We start from the raw sequence: 20,400 nt of genomic DNA, 5'->3' as shown, positions 1-20,400 counted from the left end.
CCGAAGTTCAAGATGGCCACATAACGGTAACATTTTTAATAGGAAAGTAATTTATTTGAGGTTTGTAATTTTTACAGACACAAAACACATCAATGGAATCCTCATGGTTACTTGTATGAAAAAGTGTCTTCATACATGATTCTAGCCTAGGTCATCTGGATCAAAAGTTCATTTTTGACTACTATCTGTATCTCAATTCTCAAGGACAACATGAAGACATGTCTGTCACAGACTCAGTCTGTGTCATAGGCTATAATGTAGACCTGCTTGGTATAAACCTAAACCTATAGTAGCCTATAAAATAATGATATGCAGGAACTATATGTAATTGATAATTTATTGTAAATAAAAACACAACACAACACACAGACTATAATTTGATGCTTCATGATCTGGATTCTGGCTCTTGCATCGCGTGCTTATAATATTGTCATGGTCTTGTGACATGTTCAGCCAATCAAAGCCGTGGACGGGCGATGCACAGCGTGTCTCACTCACCAACGGCCAACGCTGATCATGTTCACGTTACAGATTGAATTCCATACTGGGGATTGGGAAATAATTGGTTACTTATAGTTGTTATTGATACTCTTGGCTGTGCCCGCTGTGGTATCAATCGCTATAATGTTTCTGATAACACGGTCTGTTAAAAATGGGTCGACTACGCGAAATCAGAAGAACGAATGGCTCAATTGTTCTATAGAATAGAATGTAGAGTGGGAACTTTCCCAAACGACCCGAGAGGAGACGGATGGCGTTTCACACAAGATATGGTAAGGCTAAAGGGGAGTTTACATGAATGCATATATTTTTAAATTTGTTATAAGGTAGACCGGCCGGTCGGTGTATCCCGATAAAACGCTTGCCAATCTGTATCTGTTACCAATTGCCCAATACACTTAAAGGGGCGTCGTATATCAACTTATAATTTATTGTTTATCTAGCCAGGATAAGAATGAGCCTTTTTTGTGTAATTTTGAATGTTTCGTTCCTGAGACCCCGGAAGAGCGAATCTGTTAATCTCTTTCCATCTTTACTCGGCTCACCTAGCCTTTGTTTCACGTTCAACACAAGTTGATCGTTTGAGGGTCATCCTGTGGGTTTGTTCATCTTGATGGAGCAGAGCTCCCATGTGGACACTGACAGGTGGCAGAGGATCACCTTAAACAACATGTTGTTGTTGACTCATAAATTGGCAAGTGTGATAGATAAACCTGTTCTTCTCAGTGGCTGCCTTGATACTTATAAATAATGGTGTAGCTGTAGGCTACTTTAGTGCAGTTCCCACTTCCAAATGTAAAAGAAAACCATGTTAAATTGATAGATTAGGGCGACGATTTTTGATGAGGTAGAACTTTGGAGTATATCGCAAGTAGATTTCTTCATAGGCCGTGACTCAATATATAGTAGCCTATTCTCTCAGCCAAATGACATGCACACTACACATTTTGTTGTAGCATCCAGGTTACTGACATTTAGACAATGTATCAAAAATATAGATATATTCTAGCCACATTTGTCTTTCTCTGAGATGGACCTTTATTTGACAGAAATCTCAGTAGGCTATGTCAGTCTCAACATAAAATGTAGTCCCCATTCTCAGCCAGGAGCTGTGCCCTAACCGTGACAGCTGGTTACATAATTTAGTTTAGTCAGTGAATGGAGTGGAAACTGGAAATTGACCACAGACAATAGCCCCACTGCATCAAGCTAAATATAGGTGTTGTTACATAAGCAATGTTTTCCTCTTTACCTGGGTCGGGGAGGTGTTAAAAAATAAATCAGTATTCAGTTATATTATACACATGAGACAACATGGGCCTGTGATGTTACATTATATAGAATTGATGGATACATTGGATAGATAGATAGATAGATAGATAGATAGATAGAATCATCTTAGCTTGGTGTTAATCACCCTTAAACAAGGGTAACCTATGACACCCCCCCCCCCCCCCCCCCAGGTGTAATGTTCCCCTGTTCACTATGGATACTGGTGCAGCCAGCTGACATCACTGCAGTTCTACTCAAGGACAATGAAGGCTAGAGACTAGAGAGAATGGCAGTATGTATCTTTTCTGCCTTCTGGTTAGCCTCATTAGTTAATGGAATTTTGTTACTTTTACATTCCTTCCAAATCCATAAACGGTTATTTATTTTTATACAGTGTGGAGACAGTCACTGGGTAATATGGGTAATATAATTAGTAAGTGTTTACTTTATACATACATCAAACATATCACACAACCTAACCATCCATAACTGTATATGGACACATTTTTGAAACATGCTCACAATACAGCTTTCATAATAAAAGGTTGTCCTTGAGGGCAACGTGTCTTGCAAAGACATTTGTCAGATTCAGTCAAATGCATTAGTCCTTAATGTGCCTGTCATGAAAGATGACAGCTTAAAGGACGTCCTCACTAATGGTCATTATAAAATGGTAGCATTTTATCATGAGCATAATAAAATGGTACCATTTCTATCATGAGCATTATAAAATGGTACCATTTTTATTATGAGCATTATAAAATGGTACCATTTTATCATGAGCATTATAAAATGGTACCATTTTTATCATGAGCATTATAAAAAGTCATCCTTACCTCTAATGGCTCTGCATATTGATATATAATTTTGCCTAATGTATGATATTAAGCTAGCCTATTATGTCACTGGGTAGATCAGAACGTTTACTGTGCCCCAATGGGGCTGATGGGAAGGCTGCTGCACTACACTGTGAAAGGTAGTGGCATACATTGTAATAATCGGTGCCTCTGACTGCAGTAGGGGATGATGGAGGGTGTAGGCAGAGGGGCACAGAATGTGAAAACCAATATGTCACCGCCCAATCTGAGATTGATTTCAGTCGAGTTTTTTGTGAGATTACCGGTAGTTCACGACGGACATAAACATGGCCCCTCTCAAAGATGGCTAGCCTCTCTTGAGACATCATAAAAACAGTAATTGTATTTGTACAGTACCTCTATGTCATGTGCTAGTACTTTTCCATATTATGTTAAACTAACAATTGGTGTTGTGCTTTACTTACTTTTTCTTTGGTCAACCTTATCAGTATCACATTTTATTCTTATTTGCAACTCAACATGGATATCAATCTGTCCACTAAGAGAGCTAGCATTTAATTATCTACATCACATGATTTTATTTTTATTTTGCAAACAAACGGTTGGCCAATTGGACTGAAGTTTCAATTAAATAATTGTTTTATGCCGCACAGATGTCAGATAACATAAAGCATAATTAAACATGCACAACTTGTGTGCGTGATAGTAATACCTGACTTCCTTGTGAAAGGACTGTAGACTAAATGAGACTGGAACAGGTGAGGCTGAAGCCTAATTTGTAGCATGGCAGACGGTGTTGCATCGCAAATCAGTTCTTGTCAGCAAGAGACATGTCATGATGTGGAGTATAAATTAAGCTTTATTTATGATGATTAGATTCTGTAGGCACCAAATACTAGGTGTTGAATCACCATCTGTTTGAGAGAGCAATCAGTGTGTTAGTTGATTATGAGAGGATTTTCCATTGACCTTTTTGACATTCAGTGGCATGTTGACAGTGATGCCTCTTTTCTGTACTTCTCAGTTTCAAGACCTTATTGATAGTTTCCCCGGGTGTTAATGATGTCAGTGATGGACTACCTTGTTTATGTGTTTATCTCTGCGGGCCTGATGTGTGGACCTGCTTTATGAGGCAGCCTTCCCTGGATGACCATGATGGAGGAGGCTGCCTGCCAGCTGGAGAGAGACCATGTACACAATGTCTATGAGAAGATTGCTCCATATTTCAATGATAGCCGCTACAAAGCCTGGCCCAATGTACGGCAGTTTCTACTGGAACAACAGCCAGGAAGCATCATTGCTGACATTGGTAGGATTTATTATTTTTCCTTATTACCTACCTACCATGTTTGATAATAACAAAATCATTCTAGGTGCAAGACTCGAAGATACAAGTTGAATTGAAGAAAATGCCAGCACTCATAATGTCCTTTTAACATGATTTTATTTACCTCAGCCGAAACGTACGCGTTTCGGCCTGGTTGGCCTTCCTCAGTGTTCATGAACGCGTACGTTGTCCACTCTCGTCAGACCAGGTAAATAAAATCATGTGAAAAGGACATTATGAGTGCTGGCATTTTCTTTAATTCAACTAATAACTCTTCTAACCTATATAAAACAGTGAATAATCAACCAATGTCATACTGTTTATTAAAAAATCACACCCGTGTGAAGTGAGGGACGCTCTTATCATTATACATCACCATACATCATCTCATGAACAACTGAATTTATGTGATTGGTTAGCCGATTTGCTCGTCTACATATGACGTCAATTTTCCCTTCGTTGCCAATGGCATTTAATGTTTGTGTTGGCACAGATTTACATTACATTATATTTGGCGGACATTTGACTTAATTTCTCCTTTAATTGTCAATGGAAAATATTGAGATGTGTGGACAAGCTGTATATAGGAGGGGCTAGCGCCCCTCAAAAAAGACAATCTGTGATGTGTTGTTTATTGTAGGTTTGGACTAATATGGACCCCCTCAAACAAGAATAGACTGCTAAGATATTATCATATAGTCCGGCAGCCGACAGGCTTCTTTTGTTTAAAGTGGGACATTTGGTATATAGTATTTTTTTATTGGCCTAAAATATTGTCTATATACATACAATCATGAATCCACTTGCTGACCGGCTGTTAGTATTGGGCAATCGTTTTTATAGGGGCTTCTTGTGACCATACCATTAACATCCTATGGCTGGCAAAAATGTCAAATTTTCCTTTTGCTTTAAGTACCATGTGACATGTCATGATTCTGAATGACTGAATCCATTCCAAGCATTAGTTTTGCACAAAATACACTCTTTGGGCTAAAAGCAGCCATAGCCACTTTCCCAAATGTGCCCAAAATGTGCTGACCTCATCACATTTGTCATGATGTCTATTGCCGTTTTTAGCCCAAGGAGTGTATTTTGTGCAAAACTAATGCTTGGAATGGATTCAGAATCATGAAAACCCCCTTGTTTGACACATCACATGCTACTTAAAGCAAAAGGAAAGTTTGACATTTTTGCCTACCATAGGATGTTAATGGTAGGGTCACAAGAAACCCCTATAAAAAACATTGTCCAATACTTTCAGCCGGTCAGCAAGTGGATTCATGAATGTATGTATATAGACAATATCTTTAGGCCAATAAAAAAGACTATATATCAAATGTCCCACCCATCCACCTTGGCTGGACTCATTTGTTGCTGATGCTGACTATCACCTCTGTTGCAGGCTGTGGTAATGGCAAGTACCTCCACATCAACAAGGAGGTATTCAAGCTGGGGTGTGATGTTTGTCGCCCCCTGGTGGACTTTGCCTGGAGCCAAGGACATGAGGTCCAGGTGTGTGATGGGCTGCAACTGCCTTACAGAGATGGCTGCTTTGATGCCGTGCTCTCTATTGCAGGTAACAGACACATGCATCTCTCTCACTGTCACATTTGTACTAATTCCCTCTGTGTATATACATCAATCTCAATTCCATGTCTAACTTAATTTCAAATTAGCAAACCGTTGGAGAAAGCGAGACATTATTGTTGATTAATGATGAAAGGTGATGATAAAGTTCAGTTAACCAAGTAATAATAGATGTGGTGGGGTGTAATTTGTGGTTCTATGCAAACATTGTTTAATTTTGTGCCCAAGGCAATCACCCAGTACAGTAACAGTAGTTACTGTACTTATACTTGTGTGCCATTTGTAATCTTGAATGTTGTGGATCTGTAGTGACCCACCATTCCTGTTGTGATTTTGCGTTTTAGCTTTTATTTTCCTGATTTTCGTTTTCTTGTGAAGCAACTTCAATATAATAAGTTAATATCTGTATATCTTTGTAACCAATGTATGTTTTCTCGTAGTCATCCATCATTTGTCCACCAAAGAGAGGCGTATTCGAGCAATAAAGGAGATGGCACGCACTCTGCGTATTGGGGGACGCATCATGATCTGCGTGTGGGCCATGGAGCAGAAGCGTCGCAAATTTGAGAAGCAGGACATCTTCGTCCCCTGGAACCCCAACCCTCACTCACCTTCCAGCTTTAACGAGGATCATGTCAGGCCTAGGAGAAGGGCCGCAGCACAAAGTGTGAGCGACGCCACGGATAACACCGACAAGCACAGGAAGGTGAAAAGCACATCCTCCATAGACGACGAAGAAGACATCGCCTGCACCACACCACAGCAGCAGAGAACCCAGAGGCTGTGGTTCTTCTCCAGGTCCATGGACTCTGTATTCGACTTTGGAAGCCTAGCTGTCTCCAGATCATCCTCCCGAGACCTGAGCACTTTATCCTCACCCACAGGGCAAGATGAGGGGAACAAGGAGTGCCACCGTGGGAGAGGACGGTGCCTGATGAAGCAGGTCTCCAGCTTCTTTTCCCCTTCGTCCACGGTCAGTTCAGAGGAGGACATATTTGAACCAGTCATGGACTTGCACAAGGGACAGAAGGGCTCCTTGGACAACACAGCCGCCAACCCTGGGGAAAATCTGAGCACTTCTGCAGCCTTTGTCCAGGGATGTGGTTCTCTAGCCCTGCCAGATCTCGTCCCATACGAGAGGGAAGTTCTCGAACAATCTGGAGACCAGAAGGATCACAGAACCTCCCTGGGAAAATGGCAAGAGCAACAGAAAAGCACAAAGATTCCTCAGGAGAATGAGGAACAGGTGGCAGGTTCCTGCCTGAGGTATTATCATGTCTTTAGGGAAGGAGAACTGGCAGAGCTAATAGAGAATTATGTTGAGGAGCTTCATGTCACACACACTTACTTTGACCATGCCAACTGGTGTGTGGTGGCCGAGAGAATTCAGGTTTGGAAAATATGATCTATTTTAACACATTTTGGTTTTACCGTTTCCTCCATCAATTTTAGTGAAATAAATAATAAATTGGAGTCAGCACAGTCACAAGATACAAAGAATGACTTCATGACCAGTAATGGGAGAAACATAAAATATGCCCATCAATCTCTACTCGATATTGTTTTAGAAAGAACCATCATAGTTTAGTTAGTTTATTCATCTCAGTCATTTTTAAACATTACAGTTGAACATTCAGAACTGCATTAGCACAGTATGAGGATGAGTGACTGACATGCCTAGTAATTATTTTCTGTGAGAGAGCATTTAGTTAGGGGGAGGGGATGCAGAGAATATTGAGATGTAGCGACAAGCGGGCACAAATCCCAAATTGTCGCGTTCATGCACACGCCTGCAGCCCTGCACATGTGATTAACATTTTTCAATGCAACGCATAAAAATGCATCTATTCACAAGGGAGTGCGACCCTGTGGATCCAAACGGGTAGTGGGTACGTGTGAAAATCCCGTAATTACTGTATGTCTCCCAACTGTATGCTGTTATGTTTTTATTGATACTATTTAAAGCAATTAACAAGCAGTATCCATACTGTGACTGTTCCCTTAGGTTACATGTGGAGTGGACTTACACTGCTGCTACTAATGACTTTTAACTATTTATAAACAATGAAAGCCAAGGAGAGATTCATTTTAATGTTATTAGAAATGTTAATGTTTTCACAGAAACTTATCAGAAGATAAACAGGACAATTCTATGTAATGTTCATTGTTGAACCTTTGATCGTGGTGGATAATTCTGTCTTATTGATGTCTATTTTAAAACCTGATTTATATAGTTGTGCTGTTGTATGCACAACACTAGCATATGTACAAATTCTCAACCTATAGTGCATTGTGATCTTGTAGATGAGCTATTTTGTGTGTGTGACATACACAATTAAGTATAACTCGATTGCACATATTCCACAACACTAGGCATAATGATCCAACATCGCAGCAAGTACAAGTCATGTAATTCTTGGTACGACTTGCTATGAACTACCTGTGCTGAATTTGTGGGAAAAGGGAGGTAGACAGAGTTCCCTTTTCACCCTGCAATACATTTGTTCAATTTAGTTGCTTCTACCCAGGTGTTTCAAAGAAGGTGTTGCCAATATTCTGCTTGATGTTGACATTTGTGATTGTTGTGCTTCGTTTTAGTGCTAAAAATATACGGCTGAACCAGTATGTTTCAGTTAATCGACTGCCTAAAACTGTGAATAAATGTTGCACTGTACAGCAACTATGTTGCCGCTTGCTACAATGTCAGTGAATGACATTAAATACATAAAACTTGAAATACACCATTTATCTCATCTCATTGTGCCAAGGAAGGTGTGCCTACTACAGTATCAGTACAGCATGTCTGGACCAATTGTATTTGTTCTGTGAAAGTTGTACCTCAAAGACTAATTTATGCTTTGACAAGTGACAGTCTTAATGCAAAGTGTAAATTAGGCTTAATGTTTCATTTGAATCTATGTAACTATTTGGAGTTTGTTGCATTTGGTTTTCCTTATTAAATATTTTTACTAAAGTTGGTTGTTTGTTTAATTTATAGATATGAACTTTGACAAACAGTTAGATATTTACATAATGTATTGGTCATAATTGTAGTACATCGTTAGTAGCTTATAAATGTGGATGCAGTATTTATTGATTGATGTACCTGTTATAACTAGGGATAGAGTTTGTTAATCTGGGCACGGTGGCACAGTTGGTAGTGCTGACGCCTCACAGCTAGAAGGTCCTGGGTTCGATTCCCGCTCGGGACGCTGTGGGTGCTGGTGGCGTGTTTCCTCCTCCGCGTCATCAGTGCCCATACCCGAAGGCGGGGTTGGCGAAAGGGCCTTTCTGTGTGGAGTTTGCATGTTCTCCCCGTGTCCCCTAGGGCAGTGATACTCAACCTCAGGCCCGCGGGCCACATCAGGCCCGCGGGACCATTATGACTGGCCCACCAATGAAAATCTAAAAAAAAGAAGAAAAGAAAATCTGGAAAATGAAATAAAAATAAATAAATCTGAATGAAGTTATCTTTAATTACATTATTATAAGTAATACTATTAGAGTTGTACTATTACTCGAACGAAAATAAAAGCTTGGGGGGGGGGGGGGGGGGAGATGCAATGCAAATGAAAGACATATACTGTGTATCCCTATTCCCTGACATAATTTTATAGCTAAACGGACAGAATTCTATTTCATTTGAATGATGAAACCCAGCTGCCATTAATAGTTGGAAATAGAAATGGAAATTGCGGAAATTGTAATTGCGGAAATTGCGAAATGGTGCAAATGGAAATTGCGGAAATTGCGGAAATGGAAATTGCGGAAATGGTGGAAATGGAAATTGAGGAAATTGCGGAAATGGAAATTGCGGAAATGGAAATTGCAGAAATGGTAATTGCGGAAATTGCGGAAATTGGTCTTCACTTATAGCTATCTATTTTCAGGTAGATTGTTTTATTTTACTCAGTCAGCCATATCACTACTCATTTTTTTTCATGAAAAAGGTCATAGCTGGGTAATCTATTTTCAGGCAAATTGTGTTTATTGTATTTTATTTTACTCAGCCATAACAATTTATTTTCTGTTAACCAACTTGCTGGCTGGCAGGCAGGCAGACAGCTACTCATAGACAGACAGACAGACAGCTACTCATGGAGAATTGGACAGGCAGGCAGTCAGACAGCTACTCATAGACAGGCAGACAGACAGCTACTCATGGAGAATTGGACAGGCAGGCAGACAGCTACTCATGGACAATTGGACAGGCAGGAAGGCAGACAGCTACTCATGGACAATTGGACAGGCAGGAAGGCAGACAGCTACTCATAGACAGACAGACAGCTACTCATAGACAATTGGGCAGGCAGGCAGACAGCTACTCATGGACAATTGGACAGGCAGGAAGGCAGACAGCTACTCATAGACAGGCAGACAGACAGCTACTCATGGACAATTAGGCAGGCAGACAGCTACTCATAGACAGGCAGACAGACAGCTACTCATGGACAATTAGGCAGGCAGGCAGACAGCTACTCAGACAGGCAGACAGACAGCTACTCATGGACAATTGGACAGGCAGGCAGGCAGACAGACAGCTACTCATAGACAGGCAGGCAGACAGCTACTCATAGACAGGCAGACAGTAAGACAGCTACTCATTGACAGACAGACAAATAACTACTCATGGACAGACAGACAGGCAGGCAGGCAGGCAGGCAGGCAGGCAAAGAGCTACTCATGTTATGTTATTATGTTATTATAACAGCTACTCATGTTATGTGCAATAATTTGTGCAGTTATGGAAACAGCTCTTTGTGTTTATGCAAGAAAATGTAACACATTAATTTATTTACATATTGTGTGCATGCACATTGTACTTTGATACATTTTGCGAAAATAAAGCAATTGAAAGAGAGAAGTTATCAAGTATCATTAATGTCGTAATTTTATCTACTGGCCCCTGGCCCCTTGCCATTTTTGTAATGTGGCCCACAGGTAAATCTATTTGAGTATCCCTGCCCTAGGGTAGGTACCCTCACAAAAAATGCAGTAATCCTGGTCACTAAACTGCCTCCCCCTGGCCAGCCGGGGCGCCTGATGGAGGGGAAAGGAACTGGTTGGAATAACGTGTTGAAATATTGATTGTTTAAACATGTCATGGGCCGCTATGATCAATAACAGGCTTGATAAGCCCAAAGCTTATTGATAACGGGTACTCAATAAGCTTGTTATCGGATTCTTTCAGGTATGTTATCGAGCAAGCTCCATCCCTAGTTATAACATCTTACTCTAAGACAGGGGTCGGAAATGCTGAAGGTCCACTAATAATTTTTGAAAAAGACTAAGGTCCGGTCCCATGAGTGTGGCGCGGGCCACGCAGCGGCCAGCGGAGAGCGGGGCTCTATTTTTTAGTACAGTCACACCAAGGCAAGTTTATACAAATCGGATCCCCTCCCAACCAACCAATACTGGGGGTGCAGAGTATGGAAATAAAATGTTTCACAAATATTCCCCTCCAAAAAATCACAGCAAATGAGAGGTATTGTGTTGAGGCACAAAGAACACTTTTATTTTGCCAAGTTTCAACCTCGGTCCGCCTAAGACAAACACATGTGTTTCTCCCAAGTAATAAAAAGTACATATTCCTCTGGATTGTCTTGAGCCAGGACCCAGGAGATGGGAGAGCTACATTCTGCATTCATTCCATACCTGGAACATATAAGATGATTATTGTAACTTACAAGATCTAGCTGCTAGCATAAAATGTTGCCTTGAACAAAAAAAAACAAATCAATATCTTATTGACAATTTTCACAGAGGTATTAAATCAATCCATGTACCTGTGTTGCTGCTCTGTGAACAATAGAATGCCTGAAGGCTAGCTTATCGATGTCTCTGGAATATCCTCCTCCTATTACTGAGGCTACAGGAATACCTCTGGCCACGACGGTCTTCATCACATACAAATCTCTCTGATACAGCCCTGGGGAACATTTCAAGAGTCATTCTCGCGTCCAGTTCAAAAATCACTAATTACAACTACACATTCCGATTGTTGAGCTCACATCTTGTTACTCACCCCGGTCAGTGAGACAGAGACTCCCCAATTCATCCTCCCAGTGAGGGTCTACAGCACCAGATCTGGTTGAAAGGTATCCAACAGCCAAGGAAGGTGGGTTTCAACTGTTCCAACATCATTAAAACCAGTCACCTTTTTACGTACATGTTATTTTTACCATTTCATTGGATGCATTTCAGGTTTTTACACCTTGAGTTTCGTTGTGGAATTGAGGACTTGCCTGTAGAAAGATATTCTTTATCTTCCATTCCAACCTCAACACTGACATCTAAGTCACTCTGTTGTTTACGGAGGGGGAAGTTTTTCCCGCAATGCAAGGAGAACGTGAAGACATTCGGTTCCTCTTTAAAAATGAAAGCAGTGCCATCCCCCTGTTAGACCCACAAAAGTAAGGTAAGGTCATTTTATTTATAAAGCGCCTTTCAAAACAATCGTTACAAGGTGCTGTACACGGTAAAATGAGTACAAATTTAGGCCACAATACAATATTGTGTATATTATTACATATTACAACTCTATTACCATTAATCAGCCATTGATCGTGTTATTCGTGTACATATTGTATGCTGCTTATACTACTGCAGCTCTCTGACATGCCTAATGCCTATATGACAGACAACACATTATGTTGTCCACTTGTGTTTCCTCGCACCTACTGAAAAGTATTCTGATTGTGTGTGACCCTGCAAGATTTAGGATTATTTGCATCAATGCAATGTTCCATACATAAGACAAAAGCTTACAGCAAAACAAAAGACAGTGTAAACATACCTGATGCACATCTAGATCCACAATGAGAACCTTTCTCCTGGACACAGAGCTATTCATCAGGTATTTGGCTGCAACTGCTAGGTCATTGAGAAGACAATACCCTGAACCGTAGCTTGGAAAAGCATGATGGGTTCCCCCAGCAGTACTACAAGCAAGCCCCCTTTGCATGGCAATTTCTGCAGCCAGGACTGTCCCACCTGTGCACAACAAGGCAATGATCAGTTTGTGTGGAGCTATCTCTCTCTCTCAGACCATCCAAATGTAAATACATGTTGTAGGTAGGCTACATAATGCAGTCGGCAGAAGTTGTTTTCACCTGTTTCATATCGACATCGTCTCACTATGCCTTCACTCCAATGGAAACCTGTTCTCCTTTGTTCTTTTTCATTGACTTTTCCATTTATGAAGTTGTTCAAGTATTCATGAGTGTGCACACAGCTCAGTAATGTTTGAGAGGCAATTTCAGGGACCCACACCTAAATAATAATGATAATAATAATAATAATAGTTTTTTATAGTTGTGAATAACACACCTGTCTATCTGTAATAACTTCATCCTTGAGTAGAACATCTACCACACTGGGAATCTTGCCCATAGGAAACCGGTGGTTGGCTGGAAGGTCACACACATACTTGCTATGGTGAACTATTGGAACTGCTGTGGATTCTTGACATATCTGTGAAACATGTAGACAAGTCATTTCAAAGATACCCAGGTTGATATTATGCATTATAAGCCACAGACCCGCATTTGATTGTTATCTCTGGGACTGCAGTGCAAACTACTCAGTGTCCATGACCAGTAAGACACCCGAGGGCGAGAAGCGTGCACTGGCCAAAGTGGCCATATATGTGTCTTGAGTGTACAGGGTTTGTGGTTTGATGAGGTCAGATCAACATATGGAATGTCAGAACAGGTCAGCTCCAGATATGGAGATCTAAGGGTAGCAGCGGTGGCAGTGTCTTGAGTGTACAGGGTTTGACGAGGGCCCAGGTAGGGCCGGGCCTTAATTTTCGGGGCTGTTAAGAACTCTAGTTTTCGCCGGCTGGTGGGCGCGGCTGCACTAATAACTTTGGGGCAGGCTTGTCTAGAGTTTAAATGGACAGGTATCAGTCAAAAGGGAGACATCGAAGAGGAAGGATGGATGGGGAAGGATCAACATATGGAATGTCAGAACGCATTCTGACATATATCCATATACAAATATTGATGACATCAGGGATCTCCATATATGGGCTTAATTGCGACAGCAGGTCGCATTTACTATGATATGATCCCTGATTTACTATCATCCCTGATGATGTCATAGTGATGTCACAAGACCTGGGCACAATATATGGGGGCTTTGAGTGACAAAAATGTATGGGGATTTTGAGTGACAAAACGCAAGGTTTAAGATAAAGCAAAAAAAAGAATAGATGAAAGAATGTAAGAATAGTGAAAATAGCAGATCTACAAGCTCAAATAGACAGGTTCAATATTAAATTGTGCTTTAAGACAGTGGTTCCTGCAGCACAGCACTAGCCCTGAAACATGACATATGTAATAATCAAGTGTCACACTGTCGTGTGGCAATTTTCTTTTTTTATCATGAATACCACCACCAATGTGTCTGATTGGCTCCCGCAAAAACGAGAACTGTCAATTACAGCGTCTAAATGGCCCTAGCTGGGGCTACTGCAGCAAATCTGACAAAGTCTCATGCCTTCTACTACAAACGATATTCTGCTGAAAGACAGTAACAACTAACAAGACATTTCCACTGGTCTTACTTTTTCTGCGCGGAAACATCTGTAGAATGTTAGAAGTGGACCAGCCAAGATTCCAAAATTCACTAGGGGTCGTCGAGACAACAATTTATGGTTAATTATATTATGGGCCATTGGCATTTTTAAGATAGGCTGACTAGTCAAAACGAATTGTCGATAACATGAGAGGAGAGTGGCTGTCATGTTCATCATAAGATTATTATTGTGAGTTGGAGATGGAGAGTAGGGCCTACGCAAAAACACACGCCTGCCAACGAATCTGCTGCCTGGCGCCTGCATGGTGTAACTTTGTTTACTACCGGTATTTATCTTCTATTCTATGTTATTTTTTCTCTGAAGAACTCTACTGCCATCACCTGTCATGGAGTACGAATAACCACACACAATTCAATTCAATAAGCTTTGAGCACAGCACACACATCTTCCATTCTAACCTTAGCCCCTCTCGGAACCCTCCATAAAGCTTTTATGAAATTTGGACTTTAAGCTAAAGTCTTAAAAATGTCAGAAACTTTACTACCATTGGGTTCTGCTTGTGGGGCTAATTCTAACCTTAGACCTAGCTCTGGTAGAGCTATGGACCAGAGCTAATTCTAAGTAACCTAGCCTAAGATTTAGACTCTCGTTGACATTTATCGATTCTGACATCATACGTCTATACGAGAGTCTAAATCTTAGGCTAATTCTAATACAATAGGCTATACACACAACTCTGTCGTAATTCAACGGCTCGAGTCTGGACATAAACACGATGGAAGGGTAACGTACATTATTGTTCTCTCTGTCACTGTGGTTGCAATGTAGCCTTGGCTATTTACCTTGTTTATTGAGTCGAGCAAGCCCATGCTTACTCTGCTTATTTTCAGATTTCACACTTTTCACATTTCACACTTGCAATTTGTGGATCCTTTCAAGCCATGACTGTTTATCCCAGGACAATTAGGGTTATGTTTATCCCAGGACAATAAGGGTTATCAGGGCCGTGCAGAGAGCACTGATGGGGCAGGGGCTCAAACAAAGATTTTTGAGGGTGGAGTCCATCCCTTGTGCCATTTCATGTCATTGGACAGTAAAATAAGCAATTATTAGTCTGAAACTAAAACTGACTGATGGCAGATTAAAAGATAATTTTAATTCATTATGATAGTGAAATTAGCCCTTATTTGACCCCCCCCCCCCCACACAAGCCCTTATTTGCCCCCCCCCCCCACACAAGCCCTTATTGGCCCCCCACACACACTCTTTTTGGCCCCCACATAAACCCTTATTGCCCCCCCCCCCCCCCCCCCCCCCACACAAGCCCTTATTTCCCCCCCACACAAGCCCTTATTGGCCCCCCATATAAACCCTTATTTGCCCCCCCAAATAAGCCCTTGTTTTCCCCACACACAAGCCCTTATTGGCCCCTACATAAGCCCTTATTGCCCCCCCCACAAGACCGTATTGGCCCCCACATAAGCCTGTACTGGCCCCCCACATCACACCCCCCCCCCCCCCCCCCCCACACACACACACACACACACACACACACACGCACACACACACACACACACACACACACACACACACACACACACACACACATGCCCTTATGTGGCCAAAAATAAAGAAAAAATTAATACATATTTTTTTTGCCCTTTCCCTTGAAAAATAAAAGTTTTTTGTTTTTGTTTTGAAGGAAAGGGCAGGGGAAAGGGCAGGGGCTCAAGCTTGTCACGTTTTCATGAGTAAATCTAGCCTATATCTTTCAAATAATTAACTACATTTGTACTTATCAACACAAAAGTGTTTTACTGTGTGTGTACTTCCTGAGGACTCTCAGTTCTGAACAACAGGTGGCCAGGCCACTCGGTAATCTGCTCATATAGCTCAATGAAGCAGTGTACAGCCAGCACTGGAATCTCTGCTGGAAATTTGTCACAGAGCTACAGGTTTTGTCATTTCTTGCGACAGGCATGTGTTTATGCATGGTCACTCATTACAGAGGTGTTTGTTTGTCCCTCCTGGAGGTTGCCTCATATCGCTGCTTTCACTGCTGCCAGAATGAAGCCTTGGGCAGAAACTAATGATATCACGGCCACCTTGAATGTCTGACCGACATCTGACCATTCACACAGTCTGAACTTCTGCACTCAGAGGTGCAGAGGTTGCAGACCTTTTTCTATTACCTACCCTGTCCGAACAAACTTTTGAACTTTGGTTTGAAATATATGTAGCTGTTTTTTGTGTATCCCAGAGCCTTAGATATAGACATGGCTCTGGTTTATCCAGCGATTTTATTTAATACAACTTACAAGCAATTGCTGCATAGATAGATGCAGCGAAATCTACCAGGCACATACAGTATGGTGCTATCTGATTAATGAGCACGCTAATGCTCGTCGTCACTGTTGCACATATCCAAGCTCCTTCCAAACCAAACTTATGGTGCAGCAGCAGAATAGACGCTCCCATCTTGGCTCTCATTTGCTGTGTAGTTTTAGATGAACATTTAAGGTGTGGGAAAACTGCAAACAAACATGCAACAGGAGGAAATGGGTTCATAAAATCCTTAGTCTCTCGAAGTCGAGACAGACTGTTGACTCAAATTCAAAGGAAAAGAGGGTCTGTTTTCCGTTTGTTTTGCAGATGTTTTCCCGGATTGTAAAATCCTTGATCGATAAAATCCTTCATCACGGCCACACCTAAACAGTCCTCCCATTTCATCCCCCCACTTAATACTTATCTGTACTAAAGCTCTCAACCACCTGGAGTCAATTTTCTTTTCATTGGTTATCCTCATGACGTTACTCAGGTATTAGTAGCCAAACTGATTTGATCTGACATGTCAATTTATCCAGACAAAGGGAACTAGAAGTTGACCATGACATTATTTATTTTATCATTTACTCTAATCAGCAGTGAGATCGGATCTGATCGTCACATGTACTATAATGTCCGAATATTGGAAAAGACACCCCAGTGTATGTCTTCTGTTTACGTGTTCCTCATACATGAATTAATTTGCATGTATGAATTTTTGCTGAGGGATAATTTTGAATATTCATTGTGCCTGCTGGCTGCTTAATTAGTTGTGTTGCTTGCTCACATTCTGCTGATTTAGTGACCTGATGATCCAGATATGTTTGTCCACAAACATGCCAGATTAGATTTTCAGGTAATATTGTCCAATAACAATATAATAATACAATGTAGCCTAGCAGCGGCTAGCAACTATATTGTGGAAAAGCTTTCTTAATTAGTTTGACCAGTACAAATACAGTTGGTGGGGAAAACACAGAGGTAGTTATTTACCATTTCAGTGGACTTTACCTACATGCTTCTTCCGAAAGATAAGTTCATGCTGCCTTTAATACCAACCTATTGTACAACACAGGAACGGTGCTGCACTGAAGACAGAAGTTGACATTGAGACCCTCCCTGTCACTGCCCCTGAGGATACTGTGCATGGTGCTCCACCAGAGATCTTTGAACCGGATGGTAGAGATGAGCTGTCCTTCCCTGAACACCTCCGGGTCCGGTGTGAAGATCATATTAGTCCGGCAGCCGAGGTGGACTGGTGGGAAATTTGTTATATAGTATTTTTTATTGGCCTAAATTATTGTCCACACACATACATTCGTGAATCCACTTGCTGACCGGCTGAAAGTATTGGGCAATTTGTTTTATAGGGGTTTTTGTAACCCTACCATTAACATCCTATGGCAGTAGGATGTGACACATGTCAAACTAGGGGGTTTTCATGATTCTGAAATCTGAATCCATCTATTAGTTTTGCACAAAAAACACTCCTTGGGCTAAAATCGGCCATAGACATCATGACAAATGTGATGAGGTCAGCACATTTGTTGCTATGGCTGCTTTTAGCCCAAGGAGTGTATTTTGTGCAAAACTAATGCTTGGAATGGTTTCAGAATCATGAAAACCCCCTAGTTTGACATGTCACATGCTAATTAAAGCAAAGGGAAAATTGCCCAATACTAACAGCCGGTTAGCAAGTGGATTCATGAATACATGTATATAGACAATATTTTAGGCCAATTAAAAAGACTACTGTAGCAAATTTCCCACTTTATACAAAAGAAGCCTGTCGGCTGCCAGACTATATTGTTGGTCAGAGTGCACTCATCTTGTTTGAAGCATGCTTGATGCAGCTTGTAAGGACCATGGAACTATGTTGTGTTTGCAATGTGATGGTCTACCACTAGAGGTCAACAGGATGAGTACTGTGTTGGCACAGTAAAATCTTTCTGGCATGAGGAGAGGAGAAAAGTCACTGAAAGCATTGCTGTTCCACGATGGGAAGATGGATTCACCAGGTAGGGAATGGGAGACTCATGTTATTATTCATTCATTTGTAATTGTCTCCACCAGGCCGGAGGCATGGGGAGCAGGTATGTTTTGCTTCCTGTCTGTCTGTCTGTCCGTCTGTCCGTCCGTCCGTGTGTGTCCATCTGTCGTGTACAACAATTCTTTTCCGCAAATAAAAAGAAAAAAGTATATTACTCCTACATATTTTGTCCAAACATCACAAACGTTCCTGGCCTGGTGGAGAATGAGACATGTATACATGTACACCACAATAGAAATAAGTCCTGGACCTACCTTATTATGTTATATCCTCAAATAGTTTTAACTTGTGTTATGACTTTTCATCTAAACTAAACTGTAGCCTACAATTTGTAGGCCATGATGACTTTGTTGGCTGCCCTCAACAATATTTACCACAACAACAGACCTCTCAGGCTCAACAAGAAGGGGAAAAGGTTGTAAGTAACCCTTTTTTATCCCACAATTTTGTAACCCGTTTTTCACCCCTGTGTCAATTATCTAATGTGATCCTGGGCTCTACACACCAACGGACTTGAACTCATGCTTCCTTCATGCATGAGTGTCCATGCATGAGTTTCCCTGGTTGGACGTAGCCTGTGGAAGGAACACGTTGTGGGGGTCCCCGGGGGGTCCCTGTACTGTACTGTACTTTCACACCTGAAATCATCATATATACAGTTAATGTGTGTGTGTGTGTGTGTGTGTGTGTGTGTGTGTGTGTGTGTGTGTGTGTGTGTGTGTGTGTGTGTGTGTGTGTGTGTGTGTGTGTGTGTGTGTGTGTGTGTGTGTGTGTGTGTGTGTGTGTGTGTTAGGCTGCGCAACAGTCACACTTGGTGGTGAAAACCAACCAAACGCTATTTTCAGGCTCAGACGGACGGACCCAGGCAGCCAGCCAGGGACACAAATAGCTGTCTATAGTAGTGGTTGCACCACTCAAAAAATCTTATTCTGAACTAACACCCCCCCCCCCCCTCCAATTATTTCCCCCCGTGATTTAAATTGAATCTGATATATGTTGTAATTCAAACAACTGCATAGACGGTTGCTGTGCAACGCATGCATAGCAGTAGGAGTGACCTTTCCAGTATACGTTAACATTGGATATTGTTTGAAAAGCAAATAGACTACTTCCTTATCTCAGTCGTCTTTGGAAGGTTTCCAGTGCCATTTGTCTACTCTCTCACCATCTCCATTTACTCCTCCCCAGTCCTCCTCTCCAGCCGTCCCAGTCAACAGCCTGTCTATTAAGCAGACGGGTTTGGTTGCTGATTGAAAGAGGTGGTGCCGGTTCACAGTTGATGGGACAGTGGCAGCGCAGAGCTTCCTTCTGATGTCACATCAGCTTCCTTCTGATGTCATCACATCTAACTAAAAGGCTGAAAGATTTACTACCACCACAGACTTCAATGTTGTTGATCAAAGGGTAAGGTGTGTGTGTGTGTGTGTGTGTGTGTGTGTGTGTGTGTGTGTGTGTGTGTGTGTGTGTGTGTGTGTGTGTGTGTGTGTGTGTGTGTGTGTGTGACAGAGAGAGAAAGAGAGAGACTCTTGTAATTCTAGAAATATTGGAGCACGTGTGCACCCCAGCGTGGTACTGTAGTTGTTAATTGTATCAGTATTTTTTCTGCCTTCATAACAGCATGAGAATACCATTAATTGAACCTATGTGGTCATTGTTTACCTACGGTATCTTTCTATTTGTGATATTGCCTTCTCATCTGCCTCCTTCTTTGCATTGCTGGCAGGCAGTTCAAGGTCACACGCGTGTCGGGAGGGGCAGATAAGAGAACGGGCAAAAGCATGGTCCCAGGTGCAGCGGAGCAATTGTTTAATATCAGAGTGAAGATTAGAGGAGGAAAATCAATTACTGAATTAATTGATCCTAATGAGAATTTCACAGTGGGAGGAGGGTCTCTCATTTCTAAATGGAAAAAGAGCTAAATGTAATTTTAATTGTTTCAGAGTGTATTTAAGAAAAGAAAATGTATAGAGAAAATACT

At 41.5% G+C, this 20,400-nt stretch overlaps 2 protein-coding genes across 2 annotated transcripts; one reads left to right on the top strand and one right to left on the bottom strand.

Moving 5' to 3' along the window:
- The first annotated feature begins 514 nt into the window (after positions 1–514).
- Positions 515–8,793, top strand: trmt9b (tRNA methyltransferase 9B). The gene is made up of 4 exons (XM_080772748.1): positions 515–773; positions 3,728–3,900; positions 5,321–5,494; positions 5,946–8,793. The coding sequence occupies exons 2-4, from the start codon at positions 3,738–3,740 to the stop codon at positions 6,908–6,910; spliced, it is 1,302 nt and encodes a 433-aa protein (XP_080628874.1). The 5' UTR covers positions 515–773; positions 3,728–3,737; the 3' UTR covers positions 6,911–8,793.
- A 2,115-nt stretch (positions 8,794–10,908) lies between these two features.
- hdac12 (histone deacetylase 12) lies at positions 10,909–14,205 on the bottom strand. Its single transcript, XM_080772021.1, is given in 9 exon segments — positions 10,909–11,160; positions 11,292–11,434; positions 11,531–11,584; positions 11,587–11,634; positions 11,751–11,901; positions 12,302–12,498; positions 12,618–12,777; positions 12,835–12,978; positions 14,075–14,205. Coding segments are annotated over 9 exon segments (1,038 nt in total). The 5' UTR covers positions 14,192–14,205; the 3' UTR covers positions 10,909–11,136.
- Between the last annotated feature and the right edge of the window lie 6,195 nt (positions 14,206–20,400).

This window comes from Protomyctophum bolini, assembly GCF_963924005.1.
Source record: "Protomyctophum bolini genome assembly, chromosome: 9".
NCBI classification, from domain to species: domain Eukaryota; kingdom Metazoa; phylum Chordata; class Actinopteri; order Myctophiformes; family Myctophidae; genus Protomyctophum; species Protomyctophum bolini.
Note: the sequence above shows the minus strand (reverse complement) of the source record. Positions and strands in the feature narration are given on the sequence as shown.